Here is a 19,370-nt window from a genome sequence, read left to right on the forward strand (position 1 = left end):
GGAGGCCTGGCATGCTACACTCCACAGGGTTGCAAAGAGCTGGACACAACTGAATGACTGAACTAAGAGAGGCTTTTGGAGACTGGTTCAAACCTTTAATATGTGAAAAGGAATGGGAGAAGAGTTGAAAGACTGCAGAATGGTACCATGAGTCCAATGGAGGTGAACTGATAGCTGATGAAGAGGAGCAAAGACATTTATCCTACTATTTTTTGGTATGATAAACACCATTTTATATCATAACATCATACCATTTTTTTCTAGTTTATATATATTCGAAATTTGCCATAATAAGAGCGTTTAAAAAAGAAAACTACAATGATGTGGCACTACACACTCACCAGAACAAAATGAAGAAAGGCCGTGATTCGGAGCCAGTCTCGTCTCTACAGAAGGGAGTGGTACAATTAATTTTGGAAAATGTCTAGTAGCATCACTTAAAGCTAAACAGATGTGTAACCAAGACCCCAGAAATGCCATTCATAGTTACCGTGTGCCCTAAATCACGTGGCTGAGAACGTCATAGCCAGATTTTTCACGAGAGCAGAAAACTAGAGGAAAAACTTGTCCATAACAGTGGAATGCGTAAATCAGCTGTGGTACAGTCACATGACAGAATACCGTATGGCAGAGCGAATGAATAAACTAGAGCTACCCAACAGAAACAACTGTACAAACGTGACAGGAAGCCAGGTTTAGGCAGAAAAACATACACCGTATAATATAATTCTGTGTATACAGTGTCAACGCCGATCTACGCCGTTAGAAATGAGAAGACAGTGCTGGAAATGACTGCAGGGGGCATGAGGGGACTTTTGATGATGGGTTTTGTTCTATCTCTTGACTTGGGTTATAACTGTATAGATGTGTCTGCTTTGTGATAATGTTCTCTCACTGGTACATAATGCTCTAAACTGCATGCTTTTCGGGCTTCCCTGGTGGCTCAGACAGTAAAGAATCCGCCAGCAATGTGGGAGACCTGAGTTCAATCCTTGGGTTGGGAAGATCCCCTGGAGGAGGGCATGGCAAGCCACTCCAATATTCTTGCCTGCAGAAGCCCCATGGACAGACGAGACTGGCGAGCCGCAGTGCATGGGGTCACAAAGAGTTTGACACGACTGAGTGACTAAGCACAGCACAGCACGCTTTTCTACGAGTGAAAGAAAAGAAAGAAAGTGAAGTCGCTCAGTCATGTCTGACTCTTTGCGATCCCATGGACTGTAGCCTACCAGGATTCTCCGTCCATGGGATTTTCCAGGCAAGAATACTGGAGTGGTTGCCACTGCTTTCTCCAGGGGATCTTCCCAACCCAGGGATGGAAACCAGGTCTCCCACATTGTAGGCAGACACTTTACTGTCTGAGCCAGCAGGGAAGTCAAAGGTTTATTTAAAAATGAATTTTAAAAGGTGAAGGAATTAAAGCAGAAAATTTGTCTTTATTTTGTCTTTGTTAAAAAAACACGATGTTCTGGGAATTCCCTGGTGGTCTAGCGGTTAGAACTTGGCGAGCTTGCTGCCACTCCTGGTCAGGGAACTAAGACCCCATAAGCCTCTCTGCGGGCTCCACCTGTTATATTTCTGATGCTTTATAAAAATGTACTTTAAAAAAACTGTAGCCAAATGGACAGTAAGAACAGTGGGCTGAAGGGCTGGCATACAAGGTGAAGGGGGAAATGGGTTGGAGAAGCCAGTGGGTCCTCAAGAGAATAATCAGAAAACCATATGGTTTTTACATCACATAGCACATCTGCCCTAATCTGTACCTGTTTTTCTTTATTTATTCATTTACTTATCTACTCATTTATGGTCTCATTTATTTATTTTATTCAGGATTAAATGCCAGTCACCCTCCTCCAGACTGAAGCTTGCCCACAGTATTGCAACGACATCTTCCTCCTGTCTCCAAAAGAACCTACTGCCATACCTAACGCACATGTACATATTATTTATTCCCCCAAACTTCTTCCATGGCGATTGTGGTCCTGTATGAGAAACTGAATATGTAACTTATAAATCAGGAGCACTTAAAGCACAAACTACAATGTAAAGCCAAACGGGAGAGTCAGGAATGTGAGCACAGATTGTATCTGTGGAGCTGGACTGCGACCCACTCCTTCCTCCTCTCCTCAAGGGCACACAGACAGACTCATCTAAGGAAAGGACAGAAATTTCATTTCTTGATTAAAATTAAGTCTCAGCCTTTTTCAGTCTATGTAGTATACTACTTTCCTCATGTTCTCTAATACAGAGATGCTAATTTCAGAATTCTCTGGCAAAACAAATGCAAATTGGGTATTTTGCATTATGGGTAAAGCAGATCCGTTGCCATGGTGAATATTTTCATCACCTTCAGAGAATAGTATGTATCGCTCCATTTTAAGAAATCTGCCTTTGCCTCCTTGCTCAAAAAAACCTCAGGCTCTCTTTTCTTCCTTTAATTAACATGAAAGAGGAAAAAGTGAGTACTTGGCAAAAACAACAACAACAAAAAACTCGGGTGAAGTGTCTTAAAGAGATCACAGAAAGTAAAAAAGCAAAGAGATTATAGCAAAACAAGCAAATAAACTGATCTTACGAAAAACCGTGACGTTAATAAGGAAAAGGTTACCAAAAAAAAAAAATTCCTGTTGTAAGTATATTTAACTTGACTGCTTCAATCTTGGCATGATTTCCTTTCTAATATCCCCAAATGAATTCAAATTTCCCTAGCAACCGTCACCAGGGACCACTTACTTCTGATATTTCCATAAATGCATTTATTTTCCTCAAAGGCAAGCTAAAAATATTATTTTTCCCCTATATTTGGTTTTTTCCCTTATACCTAAAATACAAATGCATATAACTATCAAATAAAGACAGTTTTTATAATTCTCTGATGATTTACGAAACTAAATATGAAGTGAGACTTTTATTTAACTTGTTGCCGATAGGAATATTATGTGATACAAATATTTTAGATAGAATCTCATGACAGCAATTCTAAAGGCACTTCCCACTGAAGAAGCTGTTCTGATGGCACACCACACCCATGCTATTTTAATCAGTAGCATGTTCCGAAACTAAATATAGTGGAGGGTGACTGGAATTAAAGCTCCAGGTTCTAGACCTCTGCTAACCAGTGTGGTAGCCACACCCGACTACTGAGCATATGAAATGTGGCTAGTGCACACTGAGATGTGCTGCAGGTAAAATACAGACCAGATTTTGAAGACTTAGTATGAAAAAAAAAATGTTATTGATGTTCAGTTGGACCACATATAAAATTAATATTTTGTATATACTGGGTTAAACAAAATTAATATTTAAATTAATTTCACCCTTTTCCTTTTCACTTTAAAATGTGACTACCAGAACATTTTAAATGACATATGTGGCTTGCATCATGTTTCTACTAGGACGGCACTGTCTGGACCGATGCCATAATTTATTAGACTTAGGCCTTGGCTTTATGACTTGATTCCTGTTACAAAAAACAAAAAACAGTGTCCCTCCTACTCATAGGCTGTCAGGAGACTGGATTCAAATGAGATGCGTGTGAAATTGTCTTTAAAAACACAGTAAGATACTCTTCTAGCCCCAAGTCACCAGTTCCTTCTCTAAGTCTCAGATTTCACATTGTACAACCAAGTAGGTCAAAGAGTCTTCTCAATTCTTACTGTAGAACTATCCAGCGCACAAAACACTTGAAAGTTTTTGTCTGGTTTATTAAAGAAAACCCCCCTGGGAATCGCCTGTTATTCAAGAGTTCAAAGCACTCTTCACTGGGGAGTCTGAGAGACTGAGGAGGGTCAACTTGAGTCACTCTAACAATTCAACAAAGACGTGGTGCAGCACGTTTGATTTCACTGCATCTGCATATTCCTTGAGATTCCTTGAGAGCATTTTTATCGGTGTTTCTTCCTTCGGAGAAACCTCTAAAACTCACATGGAACATACAGTGAGGCTATGGGGAAGTGAAAAGGGAACCATGATGAGTTCTGTTGCTTCTTCTCGAAATCTAAACACAGTTTTATTGATACTTTTTAGAAATAAATGAAACAAAGTTATTCCCACTCCAATCTGTAAAGTACCCTTGAAAGAATGGAAGTGATTTAATAGTCTCTAAAGAAAAGTGCATTGTCTCAGTATGTAAACACGGGTTAATGTGACTATTAATCCTTTTTCTCACCAACTATCAAAGGACAAACTGAACTATGTCCCCGATCTCACATCCACCCTAAAAAGAGGCTGTTACTGTCCCTTATCCTACCTTCTCTTGTTCAACAGAGCAGGCAATCATCTTTTCTTCTACCGGAATCCTGCCAACTAAAATGAACTGCAAATACTGCTGAGTCAAGCAAAGGCCTTTAAGGCTTAAACTTCAACTGGCTAACTCCTTATTAGCAACCAGAAAGGGTGAGTCCAGGAGGGGAGGGAAAGCCTACAACCAGTGGAAAAGGACTAAAGAGATAAAATGTCCCTTTAAGTCACCATCTTGCCACTCAATGCAGAAACATTTTCAACTTCTTGCCTATTTTCTTTCGTGTGGAGACAGTAATGGAGTCAACAAACTGAACAAATTACAAAGAACACCGATAACAGGCTTCCAAGAGATCACCAAACCAGGAACTACCAGCGTCCTGCATAGATCACTGTGCCAGGGTGAGTGCCCCACCCCCTCACTCTCTGCCATTTGTAATTCGGCCCCACTGAAGAAATTAGATAGAAGATAAAGGAGCCAGAGCTAGAGAAGGTGACTGCTCTTTACTTCCACTTAGCATCACACTCTTAACAATCTAATTTCAAAACCAATCTAACAATTATTCTACAACATTATTTTCTTTAGAAATGCAAGGTACTTCAGTGGTGGTCCAGTGGGTAGGACTCCGTGCTCCCAATGCAGGGGGCCTGGGTTTGATCCCTGGCTGGGGAACTAGATCAGTGTGCATGCCACAATGAAGAGCTCTGGAGACACAAATAGGATCCAGCAAAGCCAAAATATATAAATAAGTGAATATTTTAATAAATCATTTAAAAAGCAAGGTGGATGAAAGACAGTAAGATAAAGCCATAAGCTCATTCTAGTTAACTTTTAATTATTTTTCAGGCTACCTAAATAATTAACTACTTTGTGCTGTGTGCTTAGTCGCTCAGTCGTGTCCAACTCTTTGTGACCCCATGGACTTTAGCCCACCCAGCTCCTCTGTCCATGGGGATTCTTCAGGCAAGAATACTGGAGTGGGTTGCCCTGCCCTCCTCCAGGGGATCCTCCCAACCCAGGGACTGAACCCCGGCCTCTGGCATTGCAGGCAGATTCTTTACTGTCTGAGCCACCAGGGAAGCCTGTTAATTACTTTAATAATTATCAAATTAAAGTTCACATCCATTACTTGCTGGCCACCAAATGAAGCAAGGTAAAGGAATACTTAGGGAGTTCAGGAAGGTCTGTACACACTGCTATATTCAAAATGGATAGCCAATAAGGACCCACTGTATAGCAGATGGAACTCTACTCAAAGCTCCGTGCCAGCCTGGATGGGAGGGGGTTTGGGGGAGAATGGATACACATACATGTATGGCTGAGCCCCTTCGCTGTTCACCTGAAACTACCACAATGTTGTTAACTGGCTACACCCCAATACAATATAAAAAGTTTGAAAAAAGCAAAAGTTCCCAGTCTCAACTCTTGCCTTTACCTAATTAGGAGAACAGGCTGCAAGCAGAGGATTACGATGAGACTGGAGGAGTAATACAAATTCACCCCAACACTGCCCACGTGGCAGAACTGACACAGAAAGCAAGCCTGTGCAGGACACGGGGCCCACTGCTCACCTCTTCAAATGATACACCCATTCTGGATCTTCAAATGCTTTTGCCCCTGCTCCAGGTCTCTTCTGAAGCCAACAAGCACAAATTCCTGCCTGGTCCATCTTTCCCCATTTATTCACTCAATGAGAAACCACTTAGAAAGCTATTTCAACCATCTTAAGAGATGGCAATACTCTTTGAACTACGAGTGGTGGCTGGAAGGATACAAGTGACCTAGAAACATGGGTGTAAGTTGGGGAGAGAATAGGAAAAGTCAAGTAAGGTGCCTAGATTTCTGCCTGGGGAGTCTGATAGCTGAAAATGCCATTTAATGTGTAAGAGAACAGTGGTGTGGAGACAGGTTTGACTGATTGGTGGTGTCTGTGCGAAGTGTAAGCAGCGCTGTTGAGTGAGTGGTTTGACGTTATGGGCAAAGCTTCGGGTGAGTGAGACCAGAGACCACCTGGAGGCTGTAGGGACAGAAACTGGTCACTGAAGCCAGAAACAGACATTTAGGCAGAGGGAGGAGAGTGGATCTGCTAAGGATGATGAGGGATGACTCAAGGGGAAAAGAGCTTAGTCAACAGAGCCATCCTCCCTTTAAGAGGGTGACAGTGCTACATGTCCACTGTGCGATGCAGCCACGGCGGCCACTGCAGTTTCACAGGGGGAGAGGGGGCTGAAAATGAGCTTCTATGGGAATGAACATGAAGGAAGTCACTGGAGTCAGCAAATGCAGCAAACTCCTTCAAGAGATCTGGTGGAGAAAAGAGAGACAGGGGAGTGCTTAAGGAGGGATATAACGGATATAAGGGTTGAGGGCATGTCAGGAAGGATATTCAAGCTTCCTTAAAGTTGATGGGAATCCCTACATAAGAGACAAATGAGATGGGAAGCCAAAGGGTTCAGAGTCCTGAAGTGAGTGTAAAGAGGAATACACTGTTTCAAGGAAGAATCATGTGAACAAGGTTCCAAGTGGGGGTGGTTGGAAATGAGAGTTCTAAATAAACAAAAAACACCTACTGTATAGAACAAGGAACTATATTCAGTACCTTGTAATAACCTAGAATGGAAAAGAATATGAAAAAGTGTATGTGTGTGTGTGTATAAACACACGCTTTATTAAACATACACTTACAAGTTAGAGCCCTTATCTGCTGGTTTCCACATTCTCCCATGGAGTCTGCTACGTCTCCTGAAATTAAGGCCACATGTGCAACATGTACTGTTTGTGTGTTGTTGTTTTTACTTTTTTGTGTTTGTCTTTTGGTGGCATGTGGGATCTTAAAAGGGCTTCCCAGGTGGTTCAGTGGTAAAAGAATCTGCCTGCCAATGCAGGAGATGCCAGTTTGATCCCTGGGTTGGGAAGATCCCCTGGAGGAAGAAATGGCAACCCACTCCAGTATTCTTGCCTGGAGAATCCCCATGGACAGAGGAGCTACAGTCCATGAGGTCACAAAGCGTCGGACATGACTGAGCATGCACACACGCATACGGGATGTTAGCTCCCCAACCAGGGATCACACCCTTGCTACCTGGCAATAGAAGCATGGATCTTAACCACTGGACCGCCAGCAAAATCCCAGCAACACGCACTATCAAACCAACGGCAAGTGAAAAGTACATCTCTAAGTCCATTCTCTACTTACCTGATGTCCACTCCTCAACGTACTAAAATCTAGCCTTACTCTCAGTATAGGAACTGTCCTCTCTCCAGAATCAATAACTTCCCAAATGTTCTCAACAATTTCCTAATGTAAGACGCACTGGTCTCATTTCTTCATCACTTTCTGGGACCCCCTCATCCCCTAGTTCTCCGACATTCCCATCACTCCTTCCTGTCCCCAGCTCCTCACTTCCCACCATCTAGTAAGACGCTGATGTTCCCCAGCTTCACGTTTCACCTTCTCTTCGAGTCCTACCTGCTTTTCCTAGTTAACCTGACATAGATGCCAAACTATCAGCAGTGATTCTCAATTCTGTACCACCCATCTCTGCCTCTCTCCTGAGATCCGGTCCTTTGTTGGAATCTTCCCACTGGATTTCTTTCATATCCATTCCCCTCAGGCATCCACCGCAAATACGACTGGTCCAAAGCTCAGTCATCCAAGATTTGTGGAGTGACATCACCACTCACTCAAGCCAGAAGCCTTACTCCTTCCCTCCATCTTTTTCTTGCCCACTCATTCAACCAGATACTGGGCTCCACTGCACCTCCCTCAGAACAACTTTTCAGATGAAAGAGCGGGCCCAGCACCACTCCTGCTGTATTTCCAGGGACTGCACATGTCCAGGTCATCCCAAATGGATTCCTGCCTTGGGGCTGTGGTTCTCCCTGCCTCCAGATCTACACTCTTCAAGAGAATCACTCTCGGTATACGGGCTCTCTTCTTTAACACCTCCAGGAGCTTCTTAGTGCCACCCCTGGGCGGCAGGGGCAGGACAACACTTTATGTGACAGACAGCGATTCTCCCCTAAGCTCTCTACACAGTCTCCAGGCCTTTGCCCAAAGTGCAGTCATCAATGACATCACGTGGAGCCTGTTAACATGCAAAACCTCAAGCTCCACCCCACACGTCCCTCTGACTCAGGTGAACATCAAAAGAAGGACTAGTTAGATGCCTTATTTGCCCTGAACGTCTCAGCTCCCAAGGCAAGTTGAGTTTCCTTCCAGATCTCTATCTGCTGGGAATGCTCCATCAAATCTTGCGCATCTTGCAAAATCCTGTACAACTGCTGGGATATCCGGCACAACCACAGTATGCAGCAGGCCATAAATATTTGAATGACTGGACCATTTAATCAGTTAACTAATGCTAAGTTCAGCTGAGGACCTGCAGAGTCTCAGGTACTCAAGCGCATGCAAAGTGGAAGGCTGAATGTTGAAGGCAGTTGGAAACAGTGGCCCAGAAATCAAAGGAGAGGTGAGCCGGCAACATTTTAAAGTCCCTAGTGACTATTTTGAGAATGCAGTGATGGATAGATGAAGTCATCCAGGTTTCAGATGGAGACTGAGAAGACAGCTACGGGTCAAATCATGGGGGAGGCTGACCTTTAAGGGACGCAGTGAAGAAGGCAGAGAAGGGCAGGAGAACACAATGGGAAGGAGCCCAAACAGGTGTCATGGAGCTCCAAAGAAATGGATGGATTTGGCACGTGGTGATTGATACCTTTGACAACTGAAGTAGGGGGGTGAGACCAGGAGAAAATGAGGGATGTAACTGATGACAGCTGAATCATATCCTTAAGCCTAGGGGCAAAGAGGCTGAAAACGTTTGGTCATTCAACATTTGCTGAACACTTGCTATGTGCTAGGCACCACAAGCTAACACTGGGACTGTAACAGTGAACAGCAACACAGATAAGGCCCACGACCCAGTACAGTGAGATATATTGGGTAATTTTATGGAAACCCCACAAGAGATAGGGTAAGGAGCCAATGCTGGGTGGCTTGCCTTGGAGGAAAAGCAACTTTTGCCCAGGTATAATGGGGACTTTTGGTGGTGGTATAAATACAGGAATGTACTTAAGAGACAGGCATATGGAGGGGATAAAGTTCACATCTAATAATCTTCATTTTTTTTTTTTTTTAAAGTAAAGGAAAATACTCCTGGTAAAGCAAAGCAATAAGTATTCTTGACACATAAACCAACTGAGGCTCACAGAGAACAGGGTCCTGCTGTCACTGAATGGCTAACAAGTAGTCTGGAGACCAGATTCATTGGCCAGTGCTTTACTCTCACTCAGACTGATACTGTGAAAAGCAGCAGCACCTCAAATTTTTAACACTGCCATCCCTAGGAGACAACAATGCTGTGGGGCATGCGCCATATAAGCTTGCAACACCAGTACAAGCCCTGGATCCTCGTGTTCTTAGAGTGTCCAAAAATATTCGGCTAAGATTATGAAATTATTAATAAAAGGCTACTAATAAAAGGCCTCAGTACCTGGCATGTGGTCAAACCAACAGCAAGTTCTTAATAAATGACAGATAACCACTGACATTAATTTAGGGTATCGATCAGAGGAAATCAAAGAGGAAAGTGATAGCACAGTGATAAAAGAAGGGATTCAGGAGGAAATTTATGATCTTGGCAAGTAAAGTTATACAACCATATTGTGCCTCAGTTTCTCCATTTGTGCAGCTGGGATTATTACAGTACATATCCTCCAGGGCTGCGAGGTACATTAAATAAATGTATGCAAAGCCCTTACAACAGTGCCTGGCATTTAATAACTGCAAAATCAAGCCTTACTTTATTACTGCTACTACTCTATTACTACTGCAACTACTAGTGGCATGGCTTGCTACTCGGAAGGCAATGAAAAGTGTTCCACCAGCAACCAGAGTACACCACAAAACTCTGCAACCCACAGAGACAACGCTAGAGGAAGATCTACTAGTGGCTCATTTTTAATGACAGCCTCCACCTTATGTTGCCAACTGTAAAACAGATTCCAATTGTGTTCCCACTCAAACTGAGTTCATGGCAATAAATTTCTCAAGTGCGGAGAAGTATCTGAAGAAATACTCAAAGCCATATATCAATTACAGTTTTTGAGTTGTTGCTTAAGCAGGAAAACTGAAGTAAAACTAGTTTAGTTGAAGACAACAGCCCTTTAACACTGTACCACAGTGTGCAGTTTACAAGCAGCAGGACTCTACACCTATCAAAATATCCTGCGTTTAGATTGTGCCTACCAAAGTGAGGCATCCAGAAAAAATGAAATTATCCTGATATGGGGGTTGGGGGCAGGGAAGGGAGAATCCTCTATAAAGTTTATATTCCTCCATTTCTCTGCTTTAGATGTAGCCTAAAACATTTTTCTCCCTTTTTTCCACAGAGACCACAATGTTCTCAACTGCTTCGGTTTAGTCCTAGACCAAAACAAGGTGAAAACCTATCACCTAAAATGGTTACGGATCTTTCATCTTTTCCGGAAGCTTTACTTGGGATATTTCAGCCATGTCGAAAGGACAAGCATTAAAAAGGTGGAGGTAATGCTATATAGACTCAGATCGAAAATTAGACTTGTTAATAGAATGTTGATCCCATGAGTAATGCTCACAGCTGTGGCATCCAACAATGGAATTAACGTTTTAACAGGAAGCAGAGAGCCATCCCAACACAACGGGCCACTCCATCCAGCTTCAGAGCGCTTTAAAATTATCCTTCCGGGCCTACACAAAGTGTGCGTCCTAGGGTCCCACCGATGGATGTTTTGTTGTGGGTGGTTTACTGAAATCTTTTGGTTCTACAATGCGACAAGTGCTTACTTTGACATAACAAGATCATTAGGCTAAAGCACGGACATGGAAACAAATCCGTTTTTTAAAACTATCAAATGACCACGTCTTTTGTCCACATTATTTTAAAAGCCCTTTCCCCCTCCCTTGACAAAGGCTCAGTCGAACACGTACTTGGCGGATCCTTTCGGAATTACCCCGTACAAGTCATTCTATGTTATCATCAACATAAATCAAAACATTATAAACTCAAGGTTACTAATTTTTCCTTTGCACTCGGCCCGGCGACTGCCGAAATCAATACTGCATTTTTTTTCTGGAACCTACTTCCGATTTTCCACGGTTTACTTCTCCGAGTTACCGTCTAGTTGTACAGCTCGAGCTCGCCTTTTCCCAGAGACCGAGAATGCTCAGCGTACAGATCGCTCTGCGCCTCTTTCCTGGAGGTAGCCTGGACGATCAGAGGCGCTGAGAAGCTCAGTGTAACATTTAATCATGGCGTTTGTAATTCGGTCTCCTGGCTTGGGCAGCTCGACACCTGAAAATCCGCTGATGCCCAAGGCTTTTGAAATCGGGTAACCCTGGACGGACACGGCACAGCAGCCAACAAGGGAAAGGGCGAGAGCAAATAAAGCGAAGCCTGCACCGGCAGCAAAGAACAGTCAGGGAGAAGCGCCAGGCGCACCCAGTACGCCGCGCCCACCCGCCCGCGCCCGGGGCGCCTCTCCACCGCCGCCGCCCCCTCTTCCCGGGGCTCGGTACCCCCCCCAACTACATTGCCCTCCCCTCCCCCACCGGGCACCCCATGTCCCCGTCTGGCTCCCCTCCCAGCGACCCCACCTACGCGGCTCGCGCGTCGGGTCCTGCAAAACCATCCAGGCGCAATTCGGCGCGCACCGCCACCGCCGGCCGCAGCGCCCCCAAATCGCCCCCTCCCCCACGCCTCATTGTTCCCGGGTGGCCGCGGGCAGTGAGCGCCCGAGGGCTGGCCAGGCGAGGAGGACCCGAAAGACAGAACCGCCCCCCCCGACTCACCCGCCACTCCGCACAGGAGCAAGAAGCGCAGCAGAAGCTCCATGGTGGCGGCCCGGCCGTGGGAGACAACGGCAGGTAGGCGGCTCTCACCCCGGGGTCTCAGTCTCCCGTCTCCTCGCGAGCTCCCGACTGGCTGGCGACGGCCGCACCTCGCAGCCCGGTCCCACCCCGCCCTCGCTCGGCAGGTGAAATACGTCACTTCCGGTAGTAGCGAAGCCCAGGCAGCCCGCGCCGTCCCCGTCGGGTGCGTGGGGTTGCTATGGCAACGCGGAGCCCCGGGAACCCTCCCGGGAAAGCACTCCTGCCTCGGTGAGCTCGGGAGTTGAGGTGCTCCAGCAGCCACTCGCCCCAAGCCGGAGCCTGGATCCACGCCTCCATGCCTTCAGTTAAATCGGGTTGGTCCACGTGGGTCGGACCATCTCTTCTCACCAGAAGATTGAAACTGCTGTCGCACCCTTGCTTAAAGGCAAGGCACGAGACATCCACGCCCACCTGACCCCAGACTCAAAAGGGCTACTAAAGCAGTTGGCCCAGCCTGCACTTAAACCCACCCTCGGGGGCGAAGGGGCAGGAGCCTCCAGCCACGCCTCCTACCTCTGGAGATTTGCTGCTGAGGCGGGCTCTCCCACCTAAGGATCCCGGAGTGGGCTTGTGTGCTTAGTTGACAGGGAGGCCTGGCGTCCTGAGGTTCATGGGGTCGCAAAGAGTCGGACACGACTGAGCGACTGAACTGAACTGAACTGTCCGACTCTTTGCGACCCTGTAGACTGTAGCCCGCCAGGCTCCTCTGTCCATGGGATTCTCCAGGCAAGAATTCTGGATTGGGTTACCATGCCCTCCCCCAGGGGATCTTCCCAACCCAGGGATCGAACCCGCCTGTCTTATGTTTCCTGCGTTGGCAGGCGGGTTCTTTACCACTAGTGAAGTGAAGTCGCTCAATTGTGTCCAACTCTTTGGGACCCTATGGACTGTAGCCCACCAGGCTCCTCCATCCATGGGATTTTCCAGGCAAGAATACTGGAGTGGGTTGCCAATTCTTCTCCAGGGGATCTTCCCGACACAGGAATCGAACCCCTGTCTCCCGCACCGCAGGCAGACTCTTTACAGTCTGAGCCACCAGGGAAGCTTTACCACTAGCGCCACCTCGGAGGAGGAAGCCAACTGGGCAGCCCCCGGGCATTTGCTCCCATAAGGTAGGGTCCTTTGGGCTGTTGTACTACAAGGCTAGAGGCTTTTCCAAGTCTTCAATAATGACGGAGCTAATTTGGGAAATACCCAGATTGGGTTTCCTCCCTTGTATTTAAAGGTTATTCCAGCCCTGAGATTGGCCAAGGATCAGTGAGTTTGAAAAGTAGGGATAAGTAGGGATGGCTAAAGGCTTGGGGGTGGGGAAGAGGGCGGTGATTAGGAGACCTGGGAATGAGATCTGAATCTCCAGACTCTCCCTGTCAGCCCTGCGATGTTGCTTCTGCCTCCAGGGGCTGGCCATACTTGTTCTTCTGTCATTTTGCTACTTCTCCTTGGTTGGTCTTTGCAGATAATGTTTATTTATAACTAAAAGTGAAAATGTTAGTCACTCAGTCCTGTCTGACTGTGTGATCCCATGGACTGTAGCCACCATGGCTTTTCAGTCCGTGGAATTCTCCAGGAAAGTATATTGGAGTGGCTTGCCATTCTCTTCTCCAGGGGATCTTCCCAACCCAGGGATCAAACCTGGGTCTTCTGCACTGCAGGCAGAGTTTTACTGTCTCTGACAATAAACTACTGAGAGACTTTGGTGTTCCCAGGAGTTCCTTATCAGGAGTGAATTAGAGGAGAAAAACAGTGGGTGAGTTCTTGGGCTCCGGAATGGGGCAATAACTGGGCAAGTAACTTAGAAGTAGCACCTACCTCATGGGGTCTTCTGAGAAGGCAATGGCACCCCACTCCAGTACTCTTGCCTGGAAAATCCCATGAACAGAGGAGCCTGGTGGGCTGCAGTCCATGGGGTCGCAAAGAGTCGGACACGACTGAGTGACTTCACTTTCACTTTTCACTTTCATGCATTGGAGAAGGAAATGGCAATCCACTCCAGTGTTCTTGCCTGGAGAATCCCAGGGATGGGGCAGCCTGGTTGGCTTCCATCTATGGGATCGCACAGAGTCGGACACGACTGAAGCGACTTAGCAGCAGCAGCAGCATGGGGTCTTTCCTGGTGGCTGGTTTGGTAAAGAATCTGCCTGCAATGTGGGAGACCTAGGTTCAGTCCCTGGATCTAGAAGATTCCCCTGGAGAAGGGAATAGCAACCCACTCCAGTGTTCTTGCCTGGAGAATTCCATGGACAGAGGAGCATGGTAGGATACAGTCCATAGGGTCATAAAGAGTCAGACGCCAGAGAGTGACTAATACTTTCACAGGTAGCTATGAAAATTAAATGAGATAATTCACGAAAGAATGCTTGGCACGTTGCCTGACACATAGTAAGTGCTCGTCAAAGTGGAAGCTAATAAGAAGTGATGGGAAAGTCTTATATTTATCGAACCAGCAAATAAAGTGAAACAGTTATCAGGAAGGCCAAACTTGTCCCCCTGCAATTTAGGTGGGTGGTTTGCAACCCTGGCTGCACATTAAAATTATTGGAGAACTTTTATAAAATTCAAATACCTGAATACCAAGTCCGGCAATCCTGGCTTAACTTGTCTCCAGTGGAATCTTGGCTGATTTAAGAAGAGTCCAGAGTAATGGCTAAGGACTTCCTGTTAGTTGAGGAAACAAGAATTCTACTGGATATAACTGAAGGTGATGGTGATGGGTTAGTCTCTAAGTCGTTTCCCACTCTTGCGACCTCGTGGACTGTAGCCTGCCAGGCCTCTCTGTCCATGGGATTTCCCAGGCAAGAAGACTGGAGTGGGTTGCCGTTTCCTTCTCCAGGGGATCGTCCTGACCCAGGGATTGAACCCTTGTCTCCTACATCTCAGGATTCTTTACCACTAAGCCACCAGGGAAGCCCATAATTGAAGGTACTGTATAAAATATTTGGAAGTTGAATTTTTATGCACCAAATTATACTTTAGCATGCACCCTTGTGGCACAAAAGGTAAAGAATCTGCCTGCGATATGGGAGGCCCCAGTTCCATCCCTGGGTTGGCTAGATCTGCTGGAGAAGGAAACAGCAACCCACACCAGCAATTGGCACTTCACTTCACATTATACTTTATGAAATGAGAAAAAATTGTGACCTGTTAATCCCTCAGTCATGTCTGACTCTTTGCAACCCCATGGACTATAGACCGCCAGGCTCCTCTGTCCATGGGATTCTCCAGGCAAGAATTCTGAAGTGGGTTGCCATGCACTCCCCCAGGGGATCTTCCTGACCCAGGGTTCGAACCCACCTCTCTTATGTCTCCTGCATTGGCAGACAGGTTCTTTACTACTATCACCACCTGGATGGAGGAAGCCAACTGGGCAGCCCCAGGGATGGAAGCTGGGTCTCCCACATTGCAGGCAGATTCTTTACCATTTGAGCCACCAGGGACATATTATAGTTTCAGACTGTTTATGAGGACTCTTCTAGTGAATCACTTCTGAACAGCACACGTTTGTTATAAAGTTGCTGCTAATACCTTGAGTGTCTCCTTCCGGAGAAATCAAACGCACCCTCCAGGGTCATCTCAGTCACTTACTAAAGGAAATCTTTAGAAATTACCCCAAATTATTTTTACCTTAATCTCTTTTATTCTGGTACTTTGTCATACAATTCTTGCTTTTTGCCTCCTGTGGTAGGCATTTTCATTCCTATCAATCACTTCTCTTTCCCGAATATTTCTAGAAAGCCAAAAGGCACATTGCTCATCTTTTTTACTCTGGGGAGCATAGCCCACAGTAGGTTCCCTAGGATTTGTTCAATTGATTCATGTATTAATTAGCATATTGACTATATTAATAGAGTATGTAAATATCCATACAGTAACTCACAAATCACTACATCTTAATATAGCTTTTAGAATGTACTGCTAACAGGTAAATTTCACTAAATTAATGTTTTCTTCTTTAGATTACTGAACATAGATTTTTCCAAATGAATCATCTCTAAAGGGCTTACCAGGTAGCACTAGTAAAGAGGGCTTCCCAGGTGGCATTCATAGTAAAGAACCCACCTTCTAATGCAGGAGATGTCAGAAAGAGATGAGGGTTAGATCCCTGGGTCAGGAAGATACTCTGGATTGGGGAATGGCTACCCACTCCAGTATTCTTGCCTGGAAAATTCCATGGACAGAGGAGCCTGGCAAATTACAGTCCAAGGGGCCACAAAGAATCAGACACAACTGAGCACACACACTTGAGTATATCTAAGAATTAAATAACTTTAAAATGAGCCATTTATCCTATTTAGTGAAGTATTTTTCTTTTAGAAATTACATTAAAACTGGGGAAAGGGGGAAAAATTTATTTGAAGTCCTTTTTAGACTTTGGTTTACTAGTGCATTATTTCATATAAGCAGTAGCTGAAATTATGCAATAATCTGAAATTTATTAAATAATCTGACACCTTAAAAACCTTTGTTGTTACTGCCTGCTTGGAAATTATGTTCCTAGAATGGGCAGTGAGATAATCTCATTAGTTCTAGAATGTGCGAATTATGGATTGTTTGGTATCCTCAAACCTAGCTTACAGATAACTCACAGCTGTGAAATGAATTGCCCTTTCTTAGCAAGGGACCCAGCACTCACAGACAAGTGTTGGTTGGAAAGGAAAGGTTGCTTTATTCAGGAGACCAGCAACCTGGGAAGAAGGCAGACTTGTATCCAACTCCCAAGATTCTGCTCAACCAAGAAAACTTTTAAAGGGAGAAAAAGGAAGCTAACTGTAGTTGGTCATTTGGGGACGAGATCAGCCTTTGTTGGGCTTCCCTGGTGGCTCAGACAGTAAAGAATCAGCCTGCAGTGCAGGAGACCCAGATTCGATCCCTGGGTCGGGAAGATCCCTGGAGAAGGAAATGGCAACCCACTGCAGTGTTCTCGCTTAGAGAATTGCATGGACAGTGGAGCCTGGTGGGCTGCAGTCCTTGGGGTTGAAAAGAGTTGGACACAACTTAGTGACTGAACAACAGGTTGGTAATCTAGAAATCTTGTTCTCAAACTTGTTAGCATCCTCCACCTGCATGGACGCCTTATCCTGCAGAAGAACCCAAAGATATTGTTATATGTATCCTTTGAGGAGGCCCCAGGACCCTGCCCCGTGGCTGCACTATTGTTTCATATATATATTTCTCCCGGCAATCTTCATTCCAGCATGTGCTTCATCCAGCATGGCATTTTGCATGATGTGTATAAGTTAAATTAGCAGGGTGACAATATATACAGCCTTGACATACTCCTTTCCCAATTTGAAACCAGTCTGTTCCGTCAGTTCTAACTGTTGCTTCTTGACCTGCATACACATTTCTCAGGAGGCAGGTTAGGTGGTGTAGTATGCCCATCTCTTTAAGAATTTTCCACAGTTTGTTCTGATCCACACAGTCAAAGGCTTTGGCATAGTCAATAAGGCAGAAATAGATGTTTTTCTAGAACTCTCCTGCTTTTTTGATGATCTGATGGATGTTGGCAATTTGATGTCTGGTTCCTCTGCCTTTTCTAAATCCAGCTTGAACATCTGGAAGTTCACAGTTTACATGCTGTTGAAGCCTGGCTTGGAGAATTTTGAGCATTACTTTGCTAATGTTTGAGATGACTGCAATTGTGCCGTAGTTTGAACATCCTTTGGCATGGCCTTTCTTTGGATTGCAATGAAAACTGACCTTTTCCAGTCCTGTGGCCACTGCTGAGTTTTCCAGATTTGCTGGCATATTGAGTGCAGCACTTTCACAGCATCATCTTTTAGGATTTGAAATAGCTCAAATGGAATTTCATCACTTCCACTAACTTTGTTCATAGTGATGCTTCCTAAGGCCAACTTGACTTTACATTCAAGGATGTCTAGCTCTAGGTGAGTGATCACACCATAGTCGTTATCTGGGTCATGAAGATCTTTTTTGTATAGTTCTGTGTATTCTTGCCACCTGTTCATAGTATCTTTTGCTTCTGTTAGGTCCATACCATTTCTGTCCTGTATTGTGCCCATCTTTGCATGGAAAGTTCCCTTGGTATCTCTAATTTTCTTGACAAGATCTCTGCTACTGCTAAGTTGCTTCAGTTGTGTCCGACTCTGTGCGACTCCATAGACGGCAGCCCACCAGGCTCTGCCGTCCCTGGGATTCTCCAGGCAAGAACACTGAAGTGGGTTGCCATTTCCTTCTCCAATGCATGAAAGTGAAAAGTGAAACTGAAGTCACTCAGTCCTGCCAGACTCTTAGCGAACCCACGGATTGCAGCCTACCAGACTGCTCTGTCCATAGGATTTTCCAAGCAAGAGTACTGGAGTGGGTTGCCATTGCCTTCTCCAGAAGAGATCTCTAGTCTTTCCCATTCTATTATTTTCCTGTATTTCTTTGCATTGATCTCTGAGGAAGGCTTTCTTATCTGTCCTTGCTTTTCTTTGGAACTCTGCATTCAGATGGGAATGTCTTTCTTTTTCTCCTTTGCCTTTAGCTTCTCATCTTTTCTCAGCTATTTCTAAGGCCTCCTCAGGCAACCATTTTGCCTGTTTGCATTTCTTTGTCTTGGGGATGGTCTTGATCACTGTCTCTTGTACAATGTCATGAACCTCCATCTATAATTCTTTAGGCAGTCTGTCTATCAGATCTAATCTCTTGAATCTATTTGTTACTTCCACTGTAGAATTGTAAAGGATTTGATTTATGTCATACCTGAATGACCTAGTGGTTTTCCCTACTTTCTTCAATTTAAGTCTGAATTTGACAATGAAAGGAGTTCATGATCTGAGCCACAGTCAGCTCCTGGTCTTGTTTTTGCTGACTATATAGAGCTTCTCCATCTTTGGCTGCAAAGAATATAGTCAGTCTGATTTCAGTATTGACCATCTGGTGATGTCCATGTGTAGAGTCTTCTCTTATGTTGTTGGAAGGGGGTGTTTGCTATGACCCGTGCGTTCCCTTGGCAAAACTCTTTGCCCTGCTTCATTTTGTACTCCAAGGCCAAATTTGCCTGTTACTCTTGGTATCTCTTAGCATCTCTGCCCCTATGGTATCTCTGCCCTTATGCCAGAAAGCAAAGAAGAACTAAAGAACCACTTGATAACACTGAAAGAGGAGAATGTAAAAGTTGACTTAAAACTCAACATTCAGAAACTAAGATTATGGCATCCGGTCCCATCACTTCATGGCAAATTGATGAGAAAACAGTGAAAACAGTGACAGACT

At 45.0% G+C, this 19,370-nt stretch overlaps 1 protein-coding gene across 3 annotated transcripts in view; it reads right to left on the reverse strand.

Moving 5' to 3' along the window:
* CXADR (CXADR Ig-like cell adhesion molecule) overlaps window positions 1–12,223 on the reverse strand; it is a 64,779-nt gene extending 52,556 nt beyond the window's left edge. For 2 of the 3 annotated variants that reach the window (XM_010800940.4, XM_010800939.4), the window contains exon 1: window positions 12,072–12,206. In XM_010800940.4, the coding sequence (XP_010799242.1) occupies window positions 12,072–12,114 (43 nt within the window). In that variant the 5' untranslated portion in view covers window positions 12,115–12,206. 3 annotated transcript variants of the gene reach the window in all.
* Between the last annotated feature and the right edge of the window lie 7,147 nt (window positions 12,224–19,370).

Source organism: Bos taurus, chromosome 1, assembly GCF_002263795.3.
Source record: "Bos taurus isolate L1 Dominette 01449 registration number 42190680 breed Hereford chromosome 1, ARS-UCD2.0, whole genome shotgun sequence".
NCBI lineage: Eukaryota > Metazoa > Chordata > Mammalia > Artiodactyla > Bovidae > Bos > Bos taurus.